The sequence below is a fragment of the Lissotriton helveticus genome, chromosome 3_1 (assembly GCF_964261635.1).
Source record: "Lissotriton helveticus chromosome 3_1, aLisHel1.1, whole genome shotgun sequence".
NCBI classification, from domain to species: domain Eukaryota; kingdom Metazoa; phylum Chordata; class Amphibia; order Caudata; family Salamandridae; genus Lissotriton; species Lissotriton helveticus.
In genome coordinates, this window is record NC_136061.1 from 1,747,312,004 (window position 1) to 1,747,335,741 (window position 23,738).

General features: G+C 45.2%; 1 protein-coding gene across 1 annotated transcript in view; it reads right to left on the minus strand.

Annotated features, from left to right (window-relative positions):
• Window positions 1-23,738, minus strand: part of TMEM244 (transmembrane protein 244) — a 242,930-nt gene that overhangs the window by 27,025 nt on the left and 192,167 nt on the right. The window contains exons 4-5 of the mRNA XM_078682527.1: window positions 12,475-12,600; window positions 8,435-8,479 (exon numbers count right to left, since the gene is read on the minus strand). Of these exons, the coding sequence (XP_078538653.1) occupies window positions 8,435-8,479; window positions 12,475-12,600 (171 nt within the window). The remainder of the gene's footprint in view (window positions 1-8,434; window positions 8,480-12,474; window positions 12,601-23,738) is intronic.

Genomic DNA, 23,738 nt, shown 5'->3' on the forward strand with positions numbered 1-23,738 from the left:
GTCCTTTCTGCACTTTGGAGAGTTCCCACTACTCCAACGTAATGTTTTCCCCGTGTAACAGGAAGTGCATCATCCTTCCCCCACAGGTGTAGTGTGATCGGAAAGAAGGGAAGGGGGGCAATGTTTTGCAGCAAAATAGCCCTTTGGATTGCCATCATTAGCTCTCCCCCTGTCATTTTCTCTATAGGCCGATTTCTGAAAGGACATGCTCTGTAGAGGGTCCTGAAAAGGCGGTTGATCCTGCTAGTAAGGAGATCTCTACCCTAGCCCCCTTGTCTGTTACCTCTGCTGGTGTGCTGCTTGCGAGAAGTAGGCTTTAGTGTGGGGGATTCTTGGGCACCCGTAGACTTAGCTAAATCTGTATCCTTTTTGATGCTCTCAAACATCTGATTGACCGGAGGGCCTAAAAATGCTCACCATCAGAAGGTACATTGAAGAGGTGAACGTATGGACTAAACCCCAACACCTCAAGCCAGGCATGCCTGTGAATGAGACAGGTATCGATCCCTCTAGCCGGTGTATCTGATGCATCCAGGGCACAAGGTATATTGGAAATGCAAATGGGTTTGCTCTAAGTGAAAAGCTCTTGTCCCCACTTTCGTAGACTCTCAGGAAGATGCTTTATGAGCTAATCTATGGCCTCCCACTGATACCTATGGGACCTGGAGAGGAAGCCCACTGTGTTGAAAGTTCACCAATGAGTGGCTGCCCACAATTCTACCCTTTTGCCTGCAGCATCACTTTTCTCTGACTGTGTATCAGGGAGAGGAGTATCTTACGGACACAGTAAGCACTACCAGTGAGTCAGAGATAATGTTGCCTCAAATTTAAGCCAGCTCTTGTGGGGCAGGCTTGCATTTTGTTTTGCTACAGGTAGGTACCAGCCTGGCCTGAACTAGATACTTTAAGGTTTCACTAGTGGAATTTAGCATTCCCTTGAGCATGGGAAAGTAACTAATGGACCGCTCTGTTTTAGACATTTCCAATAGGAAGTTGTCCTTGTCCTCTACAGTATGGTTTTTGACCTGGTGATGTTGAGCAGCTCAATCAATCTATTATGACTCGGCCCAACACTAGATAGGAGGATTATGCAAAGCAGGTGTATTTATAACACCACATTCTAAGAATACATGTTCCGCATTCTGAGGGACATCCAAACGTGTAAATAAACATGTGACAATCAGAAGAAACAAACTGCTGTGCTTCATTTTCTTGTTCCGGATCATTGTGAGAGTGCTGATGTTGGTGCGGCAAGAAATATTAATACATATATATATATATATTTTTTCTTTATGAGGGTGGGGTAGGCCTTTTATTGCCATTTTATTTTGAACAATTAGTGCGGCTCGCAGCAGCAGCCAACCTACCACAGAGACAGGAAAAATGGGGGCGTGTCCTCTGCTGCCGAATGCCAGAATGGAGGACTGGCCAGACAGTGCAAAGAATGCATGTCAGTTTGGCGGGCTATATTAAGCCGCTAAAGTGACATGCGCATGTTGCAGCTTTCCACTAATCGGTCTTAGATAGCTGGGTGGAGAGCAAGCGTAGGCCTCCTGGGCCTAAAGGAGTGTTGGTGCAACCCATTCCATCCAATCCTGGCGCTTCTTTCATGCTGGTTAACAGCACGAGAGCAGGGTCTGGATTGGTTAGGGAAGCTCTTCCTACCACAGACTGTAGGAGAACACGAAGGAGGATGCGTCGCAGCCCGTGGGTAAGTTCAATTTACTTTTATTTTTTATATATTAAATGTGTAATGCATGTGATTAGTTTATATTTCATTTGGGGGATTTGGGCTTTTGGAGGGAGGGATTGTTTTACTTTGGGTTTTTGGACGATGTGGTGGTCTATTTTTGTTTTTTTAAAAGTGGTGTTGCACTTTGCTCGCTTCAACACTTTCAAAGGCTACCAGCCACCCCTGATATATATAAATAGGGACATAGATAGTTTCAAGTTTTATCTACACAAACAATGGAAATTCAGCAGTTACAATTATACTTATAGTTATACTTATGTTAAACTAAAATATGTGGACAAAAGTAACTTAAAGGCATGAGTTCTAGTTTCTTCAGATATGTATAACTATAAGAATAACTATACTGCTCAATTTCTATGGTTTTTTTCTGTGAATTTTTTTTTAACATAAAGTAATATAGTTAAATTTGTGGGTACCTGCATCCCTAGATATAAAGTTTCATTTATTAACTCCAAAACTACTGAACAGATTTACACCAAATTACAAAAAGGGCTCTTTCTGGACCAAGAGCTAGCTTTGGTGTAAACCTGTAGCCGTGTCTAAAAATTGCAAAATCCATGTAGACATTGCATGGGGAAAAATCGTTTTGGGACTCTCCTTTTTCCCGGCCCCCACTTGACGAATCACTCCAAACCTTTCCATGCAACAGTAGGCCACTTGTTTTGGGAAAAGTTGTCCCTAAATATAACTACATATTGGCTATCACCAGTAGAATATCTATGTATTTAAAATTTTGTGGGAAAATAAGGGAGCCTCCGCAAGAAAGTAGGGGACGATTGTAGATTATTTGCATACAAAGAATGCAAGGTGAAAGGTTAAGTGTGGTGACAAATAATAATGATGAACGATGTGCGTTTTGAAGAGATTTTATTTTATTTCTTTAGCTAAAAGCAGGAAATATTGGGTAAGCTTGTTTTTAGGTCAGGTTTATCTTGAAAATGTGTTAGGTTTTTTCATTTTTGCTTCTTCTTTACTTTGATTTTTTTTTTCTAACATTTTATTAATTTTACTTCGCAAACATAAGAAAAACATTCTGGAGCATTTCCATGTCTCAATATGCAATAGTCCGCAGTTAAAGCCATCAGCTAATATTACACATTCACAAATACACACCATTGGTACATGTTTCAGTTCACCTGAGTCCCAATTCTTGTTCCGTATTCCTGATTTAATTCAACGCACCCCACACTTTTTGGGGTACCTTCTGTTACGGTATACTGCCCTCTCTTGACTTTGAGTTTTGAGCCAGACTAGAGCTTGACTTCTTGTGTTTTGCAGTGACTGCTCAAGATACAGAGTTTTCTACTAGGAAAGGGATGTGTTGCAGGCTTTGAGTGCTATTGCAGTCCTAGTTGGGAAGCCCAAACCTTACCTTTAGACATTAGGAATGGCATGCTAAACCAAGATATAAAATTAAATGTATTTAAGATTTAGTGCTTCAGGAAACTATGTTGCGGGTGCTTATTGGTAGGAGGTATGCACATCCAGTGCAGTAAGATACAGCTGAAATACTTTCTATTTAGCAAGTGATAACCATATGTAGCACTTTATCAATTGGTCTAAGGGGAAAGTCATTTGTCTACATTAAAACAAACTTCCTAATCCAGAAACTATATGAGCATGGGTGAAGAGGTGGTGAGGTGGCCACTCCAATCCAAACTAAATAGGAGTGTTGTCTCTCTTTCAGCACTATTGTGTATGCCGGCTGGGCCAACGTAGCTAGAAGACCCTATGTACATTCCACTTTACAAGAATTTTGCCATATAAAATTGTGACTTCAGCAGAAATGTCAGCGGTAAAATCATTAAGAACATTATTATTTTGGGGGTTGTTCCTTTATGTATAAACAAAAAAAGATTTAAAATACAAATGAGGGTTTTTGAAGAGAAGAGCGTTTCCCATAGTGTTATGAAACACAGCAACTAGGTGAAGTGAGAGGAGTCCTTAAGATGATGCGAAAGTGAGAAAAAGAGAATATGCACCAGAACAAAGACTCTGTTCACCTCCAGGTTCAGACGTGCATTTCTCTGATCAGATCGATTCGACTCATGGAATTGGAAAATGGCTCTTCGTGGGAGGAGGGAGTGGGTTTGGATTCGAAACAGACACAATTCCGATACTGCCGAAAAGTAATTTGAAATATCTATGACCGGATCAACATTGATTTCGCAATGGTTTCATCCCCAAGACCATGATGAGCCAACCTTTACCGCCTGAAGGTTATTCAACAATAAAAAGAGCACTGCTAAGCCCATTATAAGATGCAGGATTGAAGTCCCTCTGACCTGCCAACATCTCTTGGCTCAGAGGACAACAAACACTCCAGTATTGAAGTGGGCCAATGGGAACAGACGCCTGAGGAACAATCATTCAAGGGCTCTATCAAAGGATGTCATCAATCTGCAGGAGACTACTGCGTTCAGGACAAAGACCACACTAGGCCACTGTTGCTTGACCACACCCAAGGACCGACCCTCTGAGGATCGATTTTAAAAACAGCCTCAGCATGAAGCCAAGTACAAATGCTGAGGAAATTAGACGTGGAGTCTGAGGCACAGATGCTCGGATTTGCCCTCTGCTAACAGAGCCTCCATTGGCTCCAAATAAGCCCGGAACCAATGGCTCCTAGCCTCATCATTTGCCAACACCAACTTGATCCAGAACCTCATACTGTCCATCTTCTTAACCATATAGGCATCAAAGCTGATCTTGAAGCAAAGAACCTATCACTGCAAAAGTTATTGATGTGGAGATCAAAGTCAATTGAGTCATGACTGGTTTTGGAGGTGCCAGATCTCAAGCAGCCAAAGATCTGCATCCAACCCTTCTCGGTGAAGATTCATATAAATCCCCCCAACCTAATAGAGCCACAAAAGGTACAGCCAGTACTTTGGAAGATAAGAAGCTGGCTTTTGAGGAGGAACTTTCGAGGAGTTGAAATTTTAGCCCATCCGAAAGAAAATTAGGGACCAGGTCACCAGCCCTGTGACATATAAGAATTCAGATCAACTTCCACCACCACCTCACACATCTCCACCAACACAGCCACCTCAGTAGTCTATCCATTCCCATCACGATAGTCATTATGAACCTCAGGATCCGTAAACTGATTCTGAGCCCCCTGGGGATGGAGATGATCCATTTGGTGCACAAGACAGCAGCACCTTGGAGCCGTATCTAGTCCAGGCTTCACCTACAGATGATACTACTTCACACCACAAAGTAATATAGAGGGCAGCTGACCACAACAAACTCTACCTTTATGTGGTCAAAAAGGAGGATTATTTTTATGGAACACAATCCAAAACTGCGGCATCTTCACATGCTAAAGAGCATTACCAAGTGTGACACAGAGAATTGTCTGTGCCTTGTCAAAGTTCCAGTAATGACCCTGAGAATCGACCAAAAATATAAACCTGCCCCGGATGAACCTATGTACATGCAAGTACATGTATCACCAGATTCCCTGGTCATCACAGGGCCAGAAAGAGGGCATGTTCTAAGGCTACTGAATATGATCCACCTCCTGACAAGGACAGCAGATAGACTGATGCGACAAGTAAGCATGCTGCTATGGGGGCAGCGACTCAGTAGAGAATTGCCAACTTCATAGGGCTCCCTTTCCCATTCTGATCGCCATCACTGGGAGAAAATGGAGCAATTGGAAAAACATATTCCAGAGCAGTACCGGAAGAGCAGGAGATACCTAGTACAAGAAAGCACGATTATTTCTAGTGCCAATATTTGTTGCACTCTGGTCCTGGCTGAAATAGCTTCTGAATGGTCAACACAATGTCACACTTGGCTTTGGGGCTCCAACTTTCACCTTGAGATCCAACAGTACCTCATCAATATTCTATTTGATGGGAAATATCTCTTTGGACCTCAGATACTAAGCTTGAGAAGATCAAGACTGACACTGCGAAAGTCATGAGAGCCCTACATACCCAGTCATCCAAAACCGGGTTTCATAAATAGCAAACAAGAAGTGGGGCCAAGCTGCTTAACAAGCTCAGCACTCCGGAATCCAGCAGCGATAATCTTTTCAGGATGGTTATACTTCCAAAACCTATGATTGAGGTGGTTACCAATGCAGTGGCAGAGGCAATGGTGAAGGCAGCACTAGAAATGGCACCTAAACATCCAAACAGTGACTGACCCTCCATTTCCCCCAATCACACACTTTTGAGTGGGAGAATCCAATTATGCTTCCTAGAATTAGGGAGGATTTAACTTCAGACAAGTAGGACCTATCCGTTGTTCAGCAGGGATACTGCTCGGAGATTAACTCCATCAAACATACTGTCTAATTAGCACGCTATTGGTCAGGAACACCAGTGCTGTTGCAAGAGGAAGTGTAAGCTCTTCCAAGTGAGGGTGCCATGGAGCAGCTGCTCCCATACCAGAACAGACAATGGGTGTATTCCATGCCCTTTCTCATTCTCAAGAAAGACGGTGCTATGCCGCCTATTCTTGACCTCAGGCCACTCTATTGTTACAGTCTGTCTTAGCCCTTCAAAATAACAACCCAACAGAATGTTTTATCCCTGTTCTATAAAGGAGATCATAAAGTGAGTCTCACCTTCAAGGACACGTACTTCCACGTCCCCATACATTCGAAACTTCACTGATACCTACATTTTCTGGTAACTGGACAGCACAGCCAATTCAAAGTTCTACTATTCGGGGTCACAACATCCCCAGAGTTGTTCAATTAATGTCTAGCAGTGATAACGGCACACCTGTGCTGCAGCGCCTTTCTTGTCTTTCCATAAGCGGATGACTGGCTGTTAAAGAGCGCAGCCAGCAGCAGTGCCTAGCAAACACACAGTCGGTGGTGTACCTATAACACAGGATGGGGATCAACTTCAACGTACAAAAGTCTCCTTGACACCCAGCAGGTCCAACCTTTTCTAGGAGGGGTGTTAAACTGCATCACAGGAAAGGCCTACCAAAACTAAGAGGAGGTGATTGCATTTCAAAGGCTAGTACCTCTTTTTCAGATCCTGCATCCAAAACTGTTTCATTTATAGCAACTGTAACAAACACACACAAGACTGCATATGTGCCTGTTTGAAGGGTGGGTATCCCCGCAATGCTCTCAAGGAGAGGATCTATAGGAAGAATTAGCGTTTGATGGTGCTCAGGGTTTAACACACTCTTGAATGGTGAAACAACTAGAACTTCTTGCTGGGCAGACCATTTCTACACCCTTAACCCTAGGTGATCATTACCATAGACTGTGCACTCATGGGGTTATGTTATTTTGCTATTTATATAGTATTCTATGGCAAAAGGTGTTACACACAATAGATGCCCAAAAAGCCCTAATGTACTACATCGATAGGAGAAGAGCCATTCGTAACACAAAGTAACTGGGTGCTGCTTTTGCTAAGCCTCACCTAAGAAATCCCATTGCCAAAGGTTTTATTGCTGAATGGATAGTTAAGTGCATTTAGACTGCTGTGCTAGAGCTAAGCACACACTGCACTCTGTGCCGAAGGGACATTCCACTAGAAAGAAAAGAGCAACTATAGCCTGTTTAGGAAATATAGCAATAAAATATATCTGCAAGCTGCTACATGAGCAACACTACATATGTTCACTAAGCATTATTGTGTGGACATTTAACCCTTCCAGAGGCTTTAGTTTCCAAATGGCATCAAGAACTCTATTCTGAACATCTACATCATATGCTTGCTAGCCACCACCTTATGAAAGTCTACTGCTCTTCAGTCTATGCCGAGCATGTGATCAACAGCAGCCCATGCTACAAAGAGAAAACATTACTAATCCTGCCACTACCTGTTTGTAGCTTGTGTTGTAGATCTACTTGTCTCCCTCACCCCACCCCTGGAAGTGAGCCCTGAGCTAAAATGTTTCTCATCAAGGGTTAGTCATAGTGCACAGTGCGCAATTCTTGTCTAACCTCCACTTCATTACTCACTCGCCAGGGAAAAACAATCTGAGGGGGGCAGTCTTTGTCCTGCCGCAGTGTGGACTAAGGGAGAAGTCACAAAACATCTTGAGTATGAAGGCTTCTTAAAAAAAATGAAAACTTGCAAACATCTGCTCCATACAGTAGACAAAGGAGTAATCCGAACATGTGAACCTAAACCACTACATAGTCTAAAAATGGTTACTGGTAAGTAATAGTTTCCTTTTCAGCAGATGACAACCTAGGGACCAGAAGAAAAGTTGAACACTTACACTAGTGATTACAACACCCGTTTTCATTTTGTCTTATAACATTCCAAAACCAATCATCACAGTACCATCATGCTGCCCTGTTGACCAGAGAACCCATATGCCAACAGTTGCTGCCCCCCATGCCCCCAGGTAAACCATGCTGAAACTGCAAAAAAAAGAAAGGGTTCTGGAATAGGTGTGGCGCCGCGGCTAGGGCGACTGACTCCGGAATCAGGGGATTACGGTTCGATCCCCAGCACCGGCGGCAGATTAGCCCAGCACCATGTGACTCTGGGCAATAGCTTGCTTAATCTTCCCCACGGCCCCTAGCGCCTAGAGACCCTTGCGGGTGATTGTGCGCTTTACAAATGTGGATTTATTATTGATATGCGAGCAGTAATGTGCTCTGAGGCCCAAAGTGAGCTGGACTAGCACTGCACAGAAAGGGTCAGTCAATGAAAGCACAGCTCATTGCGAGATTTCAATACTTACCAATTGCCAGCCACCACTGCCAGATTTGAGGAAATTCCATCATCACTGCAAGACAAAAGTGATACATTCGGTGTCATTCTCTGTCAAGGTAGAAGGCTCCTCAACCAGGGATTATGTGTCTCAACACCAGGATATAGAGTAATGTTGAAGTTGGCAAGAAAATTATTACCAGCGAGGCTATGAGGGATTGTGTTACCAGTGTACATGGTACTAATGATGCTTGCTACAGTATATTTTTCAATTATTGAGTATGGAGCTGCTTCTTCTACTAGCCACATCTGCTGTACATCTAAAGTTTTGGAAGTCATTTTTGAAGTATTGTGGTCTGTTCTGGGGAACTCTTCTGCAGCATTTGGTACAATTTTAGAGGCGCCATCTGGTAAATGGTTTCCTTTGCAGCAGCAACATATGGATTATTTTAGAAAGATTTGGAGGTCACAGCTGGACCATCCTGTCCAGTTTTAGTGGCCACATTGGCAGCACTGTGCAGCTCATCTAAGGTATACTGCGTGGTTTTGGAGGCCTCTTCCCCAGAGGGATAGACACACTGGAGACAGTTACAGAGGGTTGCCAAAAGGGCAAGTGGTTTACACCCCAGATTCCTGACTCACGTCCAAGAGGATATAATCATGTGCACTGGGGAAAAGTAGGGAAAAGTGATATCAAGAGATGTTACCATTTATAAAGTTAATATAATAGTGAAGGAGGAGGGATTGTTGTTGTTTTTTAAAAATCTAGTTAGTGCTCCTGAAATAAAAACCTGGGGATGAGTTGCTCAGCAATAACATTCAAGTACAACTGTCTACAGCAACGATAGTGAATGTACAAAAGAGTCTCCAAGCAGAAATGGGTAAAAAAAAAATATTCAGTAAATTAATTTAAAAAGCTAGGTCACAAAAATACGTTTTTGCTAAGCCATTAGGTTTGGTCATGGCAAGCTCCCCTTTGTTGTGCTAAACGTACAATATGCAGCAGTTCAGGCACACCAGTCTTGATACCAAAGTGCACTTCTTGTCAGAAGAATGCACATAGGTGATGAACTGTGATGAGGCACAATACCATCTCTCAGACACAGCCAAAGAATGAAATGGGAGTACTTTTTGCCACATGCTGTATGTCATGGTGGGGTGGGTGGAAGCAAAACATGAATGACAACTGAACAGAACAATGGATGAACAGGGCTGACCCAGGTGTATGTATTTTTATAATGACGTTTTTGGAAAACATGAGACTGGCAAGACTGCTAAAGCGGTCTCTGGGTTATACCTAAACAGATAACCAAAACGTATGTACAAATAAGATTGAAGCTGGGGTTTTGGTATGCTGTTATAAGAATGCTGGATGAGAAATGGACAGACCAGATGGCCCCGACATTCTGACCAGTTCATAATCTGTGTTTTAGTACTTATTTCTAAAAAATCTCTTGCAGGAAAATTGTAATAATCAGTGCAGCCACTTTTTTCCCCTCATTTTTTGTTTGAATATATTTTATTGTTTTTTTGGCATTTATAGTCAGTACATCAATATGCGATGAGCAAAAGGAAATACACTTATTCTGCATGGTGACATAGCGACAATATAGTACAATGATAGTGCGTGACAATATAAGTAATATGCATCACAGTTCCTTCAGTAGAATTGAATAATCAGTGCAGCCATATTAAAAAAAATATATATATATATTCAGAAATCCTTCTGGAGTGGCATTGCAGTCCAATCAGTGGCGTAACTACTATGGAGGGAGAAAGGCCCAGGCCATGGCCTCGAGCCAAGGAAGTGTTGAGGATGACCCCCAGGGGACCTACAACAGACACAGCAGACATACTAGGAACTTCAACACAGTGGCTGAGAGAAAAGACAGCGTGCATCAGTTTAATCCTGCAGTGGAATGTGAAGACAAACTTATAGAACTGCCATAATGAGAGCATATTGTCACTAATAAATACACATACTGTGCTGTGCTGCTGGCTCGCTGTAGTGGTCTGTTTCCATTAGTGCGTGCTTGTGTAGTCAAAGGGAACCTTGTAGGCACACATTTTTTTTTACCAACACTCCTTTCTAAGAAAATGTTTCATCAAGATGATGACAAGCTATGGTGCTCAAAGTTAACTCCTTGCATGCTGATTGAGCAGGACACTTGTACCTTTCGGGGTCACATTTGTGAACTGTGATTTGTATCAAAATGCATAAAAATGATACCTCAGCAGCTTTTTGGTTGCATCCGAATACACTTTGTTCAAACTCGTATTACAAATGAGGAAACCCTCACAACAATCTCACAAATGCTGTGTGAGATGATTAAGGAAAAAGATAAAAAGAAAGTTGCCTTAACCTGAACTAAACTGGAACTCTGTTTCAGATTCTTTATTTAATGAGAAACCGGACCAAAATTCCAGTATGGAACTGATCTTGAAAAAGTTGGCAGCTATGCCTTTGAAAGGTTTCGGTCAAGAGTAAAAGATGCAATGCCTTTTGTCTCAGTTTTCATATCAGGCATTAGAGTCCCTTGATTCTCAGGTAGATTTAGTTGATCATATTCTCTAACAAACGGGGTGTTTAATTTAGACCTACTGCTCTTGAACTTGTCTTTAAAACACCTTCAAAATGTTAGCGTGATGTTTAGAATGATCGACCTATTGTTTAACCCATCACACTTCTTTTTGCTGACTTTGGTGCATCATTGGAACACAGAGATCAAGCACAACATATAACTGCCCAAATAGGGAGGCTTGACAGACATTATAATATGTTATAACAAGAGATTTCCTGTGGCCTCCACATTCATTTTACAGTTTTAAGCGTACAAGGGAAAGCCCAAGAATCACTAGGGACCTGGGCAACAAATATTCAAAGTGATACACGGGTCATGATCAATGTATGAATCAATATAACAAGAATCACATGGGCCATTAATGTCATATTCAGAGTAAGTTTAATGTCAACACCGTTTGCCTGTGAGAGTCAAGGGATCATCAGGACTCAAGTAAATAGGGGAGGAAGATGCAATAGTTTGCAGTCTCCTACTCTCTTAAGGTCATGCTTGACCCGAGGGCCCCGAGTAAATGTTGCCAGGTAGACTACCCAAGGGAGTGGCGGAAAGGTGAGGAGGAGTAACTGCAAGTCGTGAAGGCAGAAGCAATAAGATGCCCAAAGGTGCGGTGGCCAAATAATTTAACAAACGGCCAACTCGTTTTAGAATACACGCACATCAACAAGTTGAGAGCCAGTCATCGCTTTTTGCTGGTTCCTCCATCACTTCATCCTCAAGTTGCATTAAGCATCTCACAACATTCCCCAGCTCGATCTATGAGCTCCTGATAGTTTAGGATTGGTTAAATCATTACAGATTTTCCCAGAGACTCTTAGATAAAGATAGCCCTATTTTGTCAATTGACTTTGGTAATATTTTATAAATAACTTTAATAAATAACTGCTCCACATGTCAGTATGCTACACAAGGTTTATTACTAAGGGCAGGGCATTTATGTCTAACTTGAGGAGGACACTGATGTTTTAATGATGCCATGATATTCAATATGGTTTTATTTGTAGCCTTTGCTTAAGTTAGTATCCTCTGCAGATGTGCACTGTTATTCATGTTTGATTTTCTCTTACAGAAAATTATGTAAATGAATGATATGGTCAAGGAGCATATTTACCAGCTGTACTGCATTATTTATAACTGAAATTAAGGTCATCCTGAGTGGATACAGCAGGTTTTATTGCACGGGATTAAGTTACAAATATTTTTTACCTTAATTTACAGGATTAAGCGGTTTTCTTTGTAAATTTCCAAATGTGTCCATACATCTCAGGTTGGAGGCACCTTGGCGTTGAGGTGGTAATGGGTGATCTGAATTTCAAAGGATGGCACCCACGGTCTGAATCTCCCATTACAGAGAACTTGGTTTACAAGGTAGGTTGTGAGCCAGCAGCTGATTTAAACTGGCCAATAGTTGTGGGGAAAGTCGTTTTTAACACAAACTGTATTTAACAAGATAAAAAGAGCTATATCAATGAAATTCTTAGGTGATGCTCACCTGCAGACGTCAGTGCCACATGGATGAAGGTAACAGTGATGGCATAGTCCCAGACCCAACGTTTCACCACCGCAGCAAATAGAAGGCCGCAGGTAAAGTAGGTTAGCTCCATGGACAGAAGGTTCACTGTAGAGGTAAATCGGAGAGAATAATACTACTGTTTTTACCACACGCTGCAACATTCCCTTTGCACGCAAGCACATTTTTTCTACAAGCACCTATAGTTAATAACAAACACGTTGCACGCCCTTTAAAGAACCCACAATGTATTGGTGAGGCCAACAGGGTACAGACACTGTGATTAAAGAAAAAAGGCAAACAGAAAATGTAATCAGATTTGACTAAATGCATCTGTAATGTAGTCATTTTTGTCATAATGTTAAGGGAGCTACACTATAATTCTGAAGGATACTTCTAATTGCAGATTCCTCACCTGTAGACTTATGCCAGGCATCAGCCTCGATCTGTAAAACTTCAAAGCTCTCAATTCACCAGTAGTGGACACTGGTTTTGTATTAACACCATAAGTGAAATCAAATGACCTTGCCGAAGTCACATAGCACCCACCACGGCGCCGAAATATCAGCAACCCTTTCATGCCTTCAATGTGGTTGTGGAGCTTGCATTCTCTTGAGTCATGAGTTTTCTTCACAAAATGCCCTTCAGTACAGTACAGATGTCTCTTCAAACACACTTGGACCTCAAGACTTGGTGGAACTGTGAGAGACAGATGTCCATTAGTCACCCCCCTTATACATGCCTTTGGTGCCTAGGCGCGGACCACAGCTCCTGTACCTGTGAATCCTGCCTCAGCATGCACTTGAAGGCTAAGAAGGAGCGTAACGTCAAGTTACTCCTGGCCCGGGCTCACAATGACAGGCGCAGGTGTTGGTAGGCGAATCCACGCTCCAGGTCACCATCACCGTATTCTTCAGGTAAGCAAGGAAGAAGCAACACAAACATGGCAGAGGTAAGTCACAGGATCTTCATCCTTGGAAAACTGAGTTCGTCAATGTGGAACTAGCAGCTCCTTCGCCGAGCGGCCTCGAGCCAGTGACCCCAACCCAAGGCTGCCTTAATTTTTGCCTGGACAGCCTCTGGTTCTCTGCTCCACCGGCACCAGCTCCAGGTTTCCCATAGCTGGCAACTTCCTACCCGTAGTTTCCGAAAACAGGTTCGGACCCAGCAACGTTTCTCAACCCCTTGTAATGCATCTTTGCGAGAGTCAAAGCACCGTTCCATGCACCCTCTGAGCCCATGCGCCTTACAGCCAACATATGTACATATCTTTGACTCGGACGCCGACTCCATTTGGCCCTTCACCTCAGTACCTGCTGCATCATTTTGTCCACCATAAGCGTGGAAGGGTATACTCAGATGTGAGTCCCTTGCTCATTGCACCATCAGGATTCAAGCAAGCCGGGCCGACGACGGCTGAAATGCCAGAAACCGGTCCCCGGAAGCTTGTTTCCTTCCCAGTATAAGAATTGGCTTGGTAGTTTGGTTTGCCCTGTTCCCATCATGCACTGGGACAGAAACAGACTAATTTGCATGTAGCCAGGTTCTGAGCTGGGATGGTGCAGTGAGCTAAAAAACGGTGATGGATCAAGCCCTGATCTTTGGACTGGGTAAGAGTGGTCTGCTTAACTCAGACACTCTGTTCATCACCACCCCCTTTTCTGAATCATTTTGTCCACCATAAGCGTGGAAGGGTATACTCAGATGTGAGTCCCTTGCTCATTGCACCATCAGGATTCAAGCAAGCCGGGCCGACGACGGCTGAAATGCCAGAAACCGGTCCCCGGAAGCTTGTTTCCTTCCCAGTATAAGAATTGGCTTGGTAGTTTGGTTTGCCCTGTTCCCATCATGCACTGGGACAGGAACAGACTAATTTGCATGTAGCCAGGTTCTGAGCTGGGATGGTGCAGTGAGCTAAAAAACGGTGATGGATCAAGCCCTGATCTTTGGACTGGGTAAGAGTGGTCTGCTTAACTCAGACACTCTGTTCATCACCACCCCCTTTTCTGAATCATTTTGTCCACCATAAGCGTGGAAGGGTATACTCAGATGTGAGTCCCTTGCTCATTGCACCATCAGGATTCAAGCAAGCCGGGCCGACGACGGTTGAAATGCCAGAAACCGGTCCCCGGAAGCTTGTTTCCTTCCCAGTATAAGAATTGGCTTGGTAGTTTGGTTTGCCCTGTTCCCATCATGCACTGGGACAGGAACAGACTAATTTGCATGTAGCCAGGTTCTGAGCTGGGATGGTGCAGTGAGCTAAAAAACGGTGATGGATCAAGCCCTGATCTTTGGACTGGGTAAGAGTGGTCTGCTTAACTCAGACACTCTGTTCATCACCACCCCCTTTTCTGAATCATTTTGTCCACCATAAGCGTGGAAGGGTATACTCAGATGTGAGTCCCTTGCTCATTGCACCATCAGGATTCAAGCAAGCCGGGCCGACGACGGCTGAAATGCCAGAAACCGGTCCCCGGAAGCTTGTTTCCTTCCCAGTATAAGAATTGGCTTGGTAGTTTGGTTTGCCCTGTTCCCATCATGCACTGGGACAGGAACAGACTAATTTGCATGTAGCCAGGTTCTGAGCTGGGATGGTGCAGTGAGCTAAAAAACGGTGATGGATCAAGCCCTGATCTTTGGACTGGGTAAGAGTGGTCTGCTTAACTCAGACACTCTGTTCATCACCACCCCCTTTTCTGAAGCATCTTTTTTGCTGGAGGGCTGCTGCACAAGGATGCCATCTTTCACTTGGTGGGACGTCTAACCACTGAAGCCCCCACCACTGCCCCTGACAAATAAATCAGCACCACCTCCAAAGAGCAGGTCTAGAAGAGAAGCCCAGAGACTTTTGGAGGAGGAAGAATATAGGAAAAGGATTCAACCTTTTTGGATCAGGATTCTGGCTATGATGATGATGGTGGTGGAGGAATAGCAAACAATGAAGATTGAACTTCCAACAGGCTCCATGACCCCTCGATGAAATATCCGTCTACTTTTTTCTACTAAAAAAGGCTGGAGAGGTACTGAAGCTGCAGCTCCCAATGGTGAACATTGAGAAGAATGGGGGGGCCCTAGAGAGCCTGAGCAAGATGGACGCACATTAGTGCTGTTTTGCTGGTCGTGGAAACAATCTGGCAAATATCCTTCACTATCGCCGCCATCCAGCGGAAAAACGACCATATACCAGATACTCTGCATTAGAGAAGTGCATTTATGTGAAGAACGCCACCGTCTGAGCGCTCTGTGGGATGTTTCTGGCAGTGGCGAGTCGCGAGTTGTTATCGCCCCAATGCTGTCCGGATCTGCAGGTGCTGGTGAGTGCTTGACATAGCGGCCGTCAGGCAATCTGACCACGACAGACAGCGGAAAAGACGAGCGCTACCTCTCAGGGCAGTGGAACGCGGTAAGGAGAGATCACCATATTGCGAGCATGCAAGCGGAGTCCCAGTGGCAAATGTCGGAGGCTGATGTGAGGTGCGCGGCGGCCCACGAACTACTCAAAAGTGAGATATAGCAGAGAGCGTCGGCTCTTGCTGTACTGCCCAGCTGCTTTAATTGCTGCCGGTGCGAAACTTACTGAGGCAGCGGTGTGGGTGGAATACTGCTGCGGCCACCGGAGCGACACACTTGCGGCCTAGAAACCTTACAAAAACGAGGCAGCGGCCTGGCGTATGCTGCGGCGGAGCTGCCAGGCTGCAATGGTAGCACTTCACCACGTTGAGCAGCAGGCCTCGTATTGTGTGCGAGGGGCATCGGATTGCATGTACTGTATTAATCTGGGCAGGCTGGGGCAGCACTGAGCTCTGTGGGTCCGATCGCTAACCTTTGACGCAGCTTTGATAAAGCGATCGAGGCCCAAGTTGCGGACTCTGGGGATCGTAATCGCCAAGCGACCATATGCGCTGGGCTAGGCAATACACATTGGCAGCGATTGTGATGTAATGTAAACAAATATTTGTACCGCGCGGCTATCGCTCCAAGGAGCATCTAGGCGCCACCACTGACCAGGAAGGTGTAAACACTGGTCATGCTGCTATTAGTAATTGCGCCACTCTTTCATACTAGTACTCTAGCACAGGTGTCAGGAAGCTTAAAGATCCAGGTTTTTAGTGCCTTTCGGAATTCTAGTTCCCGCTCGATTGCACGAAGGTGAGGGGGGAGTTTATTCCATGCCTTTGCCCCTAGTACTGGCAGAGATTTGCCCCCCCCTTGAACTTAGTCTGAACATAGGAACAGACAACAGGTTGGCATTGGAGGAACGCAAGTTTCGCCCAGGGTGGTAGCGGAAAAACCTCCCTTGTAGGTACTTTGGTCCCTGAGAATGGAAGGCTCTGAAAGTAATGACTAGGATCTTAAAAAGGATCCGTTTGATAATTGGTAACCAGTGCAAAATGTTTAAAGCAGCAGATGCAGAGGATTTCTTTGGCAATTTCAACACCAGCTTAGCTGCTGCGTGTTGCACCATCTGGAGTTTGTGCGTGACCACTTTAGTGGTCCCTGCATATAGGCTGTTGCAATAATCTAGTCTAGATGTCACGAGAGCGACCATTACCATTTTCCTAGCAGCCAGGGGGATCAGGTCGAAAAATTTCCTTAGTCCCTTGATGACATTGAAACAGGTCCCTGCTACTGCCAGTGCCTGTTGTTTGAAAGACAGAGCTGAGTCGAATTTGATGCCTAAATTACGTGCCACATTGGTGGTATGAGTGGGTACCTCTGCGTTAACCGGCCACAGAAGTTTAGGGACAAAGTCATTATGAGCGCCCATTGGTATGATTTCTGTTTTGCCCGTATTACATTTCAAATGGTTCTTCCCCATCCAGTCGAATGTAGCCGTTAGGCAGCTTTTCAGATTATCTTCCCAGTCCTGAGTGTCTTTATCAAGGACTAGGATCAGTTGAGTATCGTCCGCGTATGCTACCACATCGATACCAAAGGACGATATCAGCCTAATCAGAGGGGTGGTATACACATTGAAGAGTGTCGGGCTTAGACTAGACCCTTGCGGTACACCAGTCGTAAGTGGTTTTTCCTTCGAGCAAAAATCACCCAGTGTGACCACCTGTCTCCTGCCACTTAGAAAGTTCTTAATCCAGTCCAGGACCTTTCCAGTTATGCCAGATGTTACTAGCCGGTCAGTCACGATGGTATGTGAGACCGTGTCGAAGGCTGCCGACAGATCTAAAAGGATCAGGACAGCCTTCTTACCCTGGTCCAGAGCCATACGAATGGTATCGGTGGTGAACAGGAGAGCTGACTCAGTAGTGTTGTGCTCTAAAACCTGATTGGTTGGGGTGCCAGGCCTGGTTGTCTTCAAGGAACTTAGTGATTTGTTTATTCACAAACGACTCTGTGATTTTACATAATACAGGGAGCAGTGAGATTGGTCGAAGGTTAGATAGCGTAGTGCAGGTCAGGAAGATGTTTTTTCTGCAGCGGTTTAACCGCCGCAAGTTTCCACTCTGAGGGAATGTTGGCCGTGGCCAGTGATGCATTTATGATGTTATTAATCATGGGATTGACAGTGTCCACGAGCGTGTGAAGAAGCATAGGGGGGGCAAGGATCAAATGGCGACCCTGTTTTGGTTGCCAGTATTGCCCTGTGAGTCTCATCCAGGCTGATAGGCCGAAACATCGCCAGAGAGTACAGAGGACTGTTTCCCCTGCTACTAACATCCCCTATTTCTTCGACAGGAGCTGCAAAATCCTTGGTGAGGCCCTGTATTCTTTGTTCAAATAAGTCCGCAATAATATTACAGAGATTTTCAGAAGGTGGAATTTCCTGCGCTAGTATTTTGGGGTTGTTGAAGCCATTTACTATCTTAAAGATAGCTTTTTGTTTGTTGTTGGCCAGTTCTATTGCTGTCGTGTAAAATTTAGTTTTGGCTTTTTTAATCAACGCATGGTAAATGCTTCTAGCTGTTTTGTATTTACAGCAGTCGTCATCATAATAGTCTTTCCGCCATCTACGTTCAGCCCTACGTACCTCTCCATGTTTTTCTTTAAGTGACTGGTTGAACCATGGGGCCGATATTCTCTTGTGGCTGGGCCTATTCTTGACCTTAGCAGGACCCGCTTTGTCTTTAAGTCGAGACATCCAGTCCCTAAAGTTATTATTATCAATTTCCGGGTTACCTGTCGTAGGGGGCCTACAGTCACTGGCTTTTGCTATCAATTCTGGGTGGCCGAGAATTGCTTTCCATCCCTCATTTCTGGCCTGATAGTTCTTAGCAGGCTGCTTACCCTTCCCATCGCCTTCCAATAAGAGGTTGAAAGGGACCAGCGCATGGTCTGACCATGTCTGGCTCATGGGGGGACTAACTTTAAGTGTGGTGAGATTAGAACAAATGCAATCTAGGATGTGTCCTGCCCTGTGCGTAGTATTAAGAGTGAGTGTTGCTAGCCCAAGAACATCCATAGTTTCTTTAAATGAGGCAGCTGCCGGGTCAGTGGGGGAATCCAAATGGATGTTTATATCCCTGAGTACCGTAAAGTTAGAGAATCTGAGTGCTAGGTTGCTGAATGCATCCCCAATAGTCTCCAGGAATTCCTTGTATGAACCTGGGGGACAATAGACCTGGTGGCCAGCGAAGGTAAAGGTGTCATTAACCTTAATGTGGAAACCCATACCTTCGGTCCCTTTTAGGTCTTGCAGTTCTGTCATAGAGCAAATCAGATATTCCTTATGGACAATAGCGACGCCTCCGCCCTTTTGTTCCCCTCTATCCAGCCTTTGAATACGGTAGCCTGGCGGTATGGCGTGTACTATGTCGGGGTTACTCCATGCTTTGAGCCACGTTTCCGTGATACACAGACAGTCAAGGTCGTTTTCAGTTATTAGGTCATAAATGTGCAATGCGTGCTTGGACATAGACCTTGCATTGATTAATCCCCCCCTAAGTTCATTCCTACCCGCTGTTAGTGCCGAGATTTGTGAGAAAGGGAAGGTATTTTTACAATCCTGACAACTGACAGGGCCCTTCCATGTACATGGGTCTAATAACTGTTGACAGGCATGGGAGCTGGTATGTAGTGTTAATAGCTCCTCTCTGCTATATTTTACCCTAATGTTCAAACGGACAGCGTTTCTGGCTCTGCGCCCGGCCAGAACGCGGACGGGCTTACCTTTGGCGCACCTTCGGTGCGCCCTTGGTGCGCCCGCTGCGCGTCTTCGCCATAGTGGTTTTAAGTAGGAGGCTGGACTCGGTCCTGTCCAACAACTAGACCGTCAGCCTCAGCCAAGATGGCCGCGTGTGGTGTGCCCCAGGAAGTGAGGACGCTCGCTCCCTCTATGCCGTGCTGTCTCCCTCCACGCAATCAGCACTTGCTGCGGTGGAACGGGGAACAATGCGGCGGTGAACGGTGCAAATAAGGCAGGTATACACAGTCTAATTATTAAAAACTTCAGTTTACAATTTTAAAACAGTGTGCCAGCTGCCACGAATCTAACTCATTCGTGCAGCGCAATTCAACAGTTCATTCAGCGCGATTCACACAGTGTGTACCATATCCGTGGTTCCGAAGTGGTAATATCGGTCTAACTCCTGGGAAGAGACTCGTAGTCAGTCAGGCTATTACCAAGCAGTATCAGTTCAGTCAGTGATGACAGCTGGCTGAAGAGACATCTGCGAACTAATTGCAGTTCACAAGCGGATCTATTTAATGCAGCTACAGCGCACAAGCCAAGAGCTGCGGGATACAGAGCTGTTCCCTCAACTCGCTCGTAGTTTGAATAAAGTGTGCAGCGAGTAATCGCGGTGCAGGCCGTAGAAGGCTGGACTTGGGAGCGGCGTGTTCAACACTTGTGTGCAGAGACTGTAGTGAGAGGTGGAGACGTGGAGAAGGGCACACGCCGCAGCCTGACTGGAACATCTTGCTGTGCCAACAATATGCGGATTCTAAACTACTAATTAACAGTGAGTGAGACACTATTTCATAACTAACAAGATCCCAAATCTTAACGGGTTAAAACAAGGGTGTGTGCTGGCACCCTGCCTTTTTAAATCCGTGACCTGGATGAGACCCTTCGGGTCGATTCACTCCGACCTTCCAAAACTTGGCAAAATACCTGCACCTAGCCTTCAATATGCGGATGATATCGTTCTACTAGTGCAAACCCCAGTAGGTTTGCAACGACTAATCACCAAACTTGAGGCTTACACCACCTCGGCTCAATTAACCATTAACCACCAGAAAATTAAGGTGCTGCACTTTGTCAAAGATCTTAAAGCAGTGAAAGACCGTAAATTCATTTGGACCTTGGACAAGCGACCCCTGGCCGAGGTCGACTCGTACAAATACCTAGGCTTTCAAATTGACCGCAACCTTAACTTCAAGACACATCTGGACCAAGGTCGCACGAAATCCAAACCGCTGCAGTACACCTTTAAAATAACTGTGATTGTGGCACTGCGCTCTAACTGGCCAGGGAAAAAGGCACTACAACTTATCAAGGCATGGAGGTTGCGCTCCAACAAACGCGGCGAGAATTTCATCCAGTAAAAAAAAAGATGCAAGCACTGAAAATTCAATATGCAATGCTGTACCCAGCGCGGCTCCGGATCCAGCATAAGGACAAGGCCAAGATCTGTACAACACCAAAAGAAGCGATGCAGTTCGTGCACCAGACTGAGCGGCAAGAAACGTCGAGAGCAGCTGGTGAGGATGCAGACAATAAAGACTGAGCACGTGCGCTATGCAGAGCAGTGAGACTTGTAATGAGAACCTGAATGTGACCTGCTGCACATATGAGACTGACTACCGAGCATTGTCGTTTTTATACTGTGTGGTTAATGCTCTTAGTATGCTATTGAAGATACAAACATAAGTGTTATAACATGTATACAGAACATGCGATGCTGATATTTGTGATATTGCAGCATTCTCTCTGGTGTTACATTTGAGTATTCAAAGGTGCAGAGATTTCATGATTGGTTACACTCTGGTGCACAGTTAGCTGGATAAGGTGGTTCCCATAACTACCCCGACCCCCTCTTGTTCCCACATAGGGGTCTGACGGCTACTAGCGACCCCCCAAGAGGGTACACCCCAAATTGGTTTAAGGTTATTTTTGGACACAGGACGAGGTGTTATCATTAGATAAGAGACATGCGGTTGCATGATGTGTTCTTTTGTTTCAAACGGGTATTCTTTGCATAATTGGGATGCTGAAGTGGGTGGGTGGGCGGCTACAGTTGGGGAACTATATAAATGCAAAAGCAGGATGGGCAAAGCACAATGGTTGAAAATGGAACATACACACTCAGGCGGCACAAATCAACGACCTAGCGCAATAGATAGCGGAAGGAACAGAAGGAATTAAGAGTAATATACTGTCATGGATAACATGGAATGTCAGAGGCCTCAATAACCCTAAGCAAACACGGCAGATGTTGACTTATTTAGACCGTCATAATGTTCAGGTGGCTCTGCTGCAAGAAACGCACCTCACTAAGCATGCAGCGAAAGCAGTGACAACTAGATAGGCTGGAATGCGTTTAACATCTTCTTACTCCTCCTATGCGAGGGGTGTAATGAAATTGATTAAAAAAGTTTACCCTTGGAAACTATACATGTAGAAGAAGATTAACTAGGGCGATATGCTCTGGTACAGGGTAGGTTATGTGGCACACTAGTGACTATTGTAAACGTTTATTGACCTAATGCAGATGACCCTGTTTTTTATGAGACACTATGAGATAAGATACACAAATTGCCTTTGTCAGCAATGGGGGTGACTTTAACGTTGTGCTGGTACCTGAAGAAGATCGCATGACCTCTGCAGAGATCGCACTTAAAAAGGCAGCGCTTTCAGTTATTAATGGTTTGAAAAACTTGGGGCTACTGGATATTTGGAGATTATGGCACCCTGGGATAAAAGAGGGTACATGCCATTCTTATCTACATTGGTCGTGGTCGCGCCTCTACTTTTGGCTAGCCACGAGCGATGTGAATACATGGACTACTAACGTCCAACATTTACAGAAAACTTTGTCAGATCACTCACCATTTCTACTACACATGATCATACCCACGTACACACCTCCGCAGTTTCATTGGCGTTTACGATCATCCTCGCTGCTTGATCAGGTCTTCCGTGAAGGAGTGAGTGAAGCAATCACAGACAACTTTACACACAATACGGGATCAGTACAAAGTGTGGGAACGATATATGAGGCATTCAAGGTGACCATTTGAGGAATCTGTATCGGGCTACAAGCAGGGGTTCTCAAGACGCTGCGAGGTACCATGAAGCAGCTTGATCAAGAATTGGGGCGCCATGAACGGGAGTATGAAATAACGGCTGACACAACAACGCTGGCAGACAGAGTTAAGATCATAGAGTATAATGATATAGCGGATCAAGAAGTGTGTCACATGTCGCGAAGTTGGAAAGCCAGGTACCATGGTGAAGGGGGTAGTCTTGGGAAGGCGTTAGCCGATAGAATTGCAGAACCATGGGCCAAAACGTATATAGCGAGGGGGTGCCGCTCGAGTGTCAATCATTGTTCTAACCCTGTCCCTGGTGTCTGTAGCTCGCTACTGGAGTAGCTGGGAGCCAACGTACCATCTGGGGGCTTTTTGCTGCTGAATCCGGCCGCAGTGGAGGTGAGAGGCGCGGCGAGCGGGACTGCGAGGTCCAGCACTCCTTGCAACACCGCCAGCTGGTTCCTCTTCCCGCCGCGCCCCCTCCCAGTGCCACGCCCCCCAGCTATACCTAGGAGCACCTGGGCACGCGCATCGCGGGACGCGCGCGGGGCGATCCCCGGGGCGAAGACCGGGCAAAGAGCGGGCCGTTCTAGGCCGTTAGAGGCCGGAAGAGACCGGACCGGCCCACCCCTCTAACGTCCACGCTCTTCTGCCCTCTTTTACTTACCCCACAATGGCGACTAGATCATTACGGAGCAAGTCTGCCCAACAAGGCTTAAGTACTCTGGAATTTTTTTTCCCAAAAGCGAGTTCTCAAATTAGCATTTGTCACTCATCTACAGACTCTCACCTCTTGTTGGGCCCCGAAAGCGTGTTTCTGGACCATGGGGAAACTCTCTCAACAGATGTTAGCACACCCATTCCCCCAGACGTTACCCATATGTTACTACTGGACAGTATTGATCAGACTATTGAGTCGGTCCTCCAGCAGCTAAGAACTCCCCTAACACAGAGGGATAGGAACTCCCCCTGCCTACCTGGGATTTCTGACCATTCTCCCATGTCGGATAATATGGGAATAGACATGCTTGAAGCGG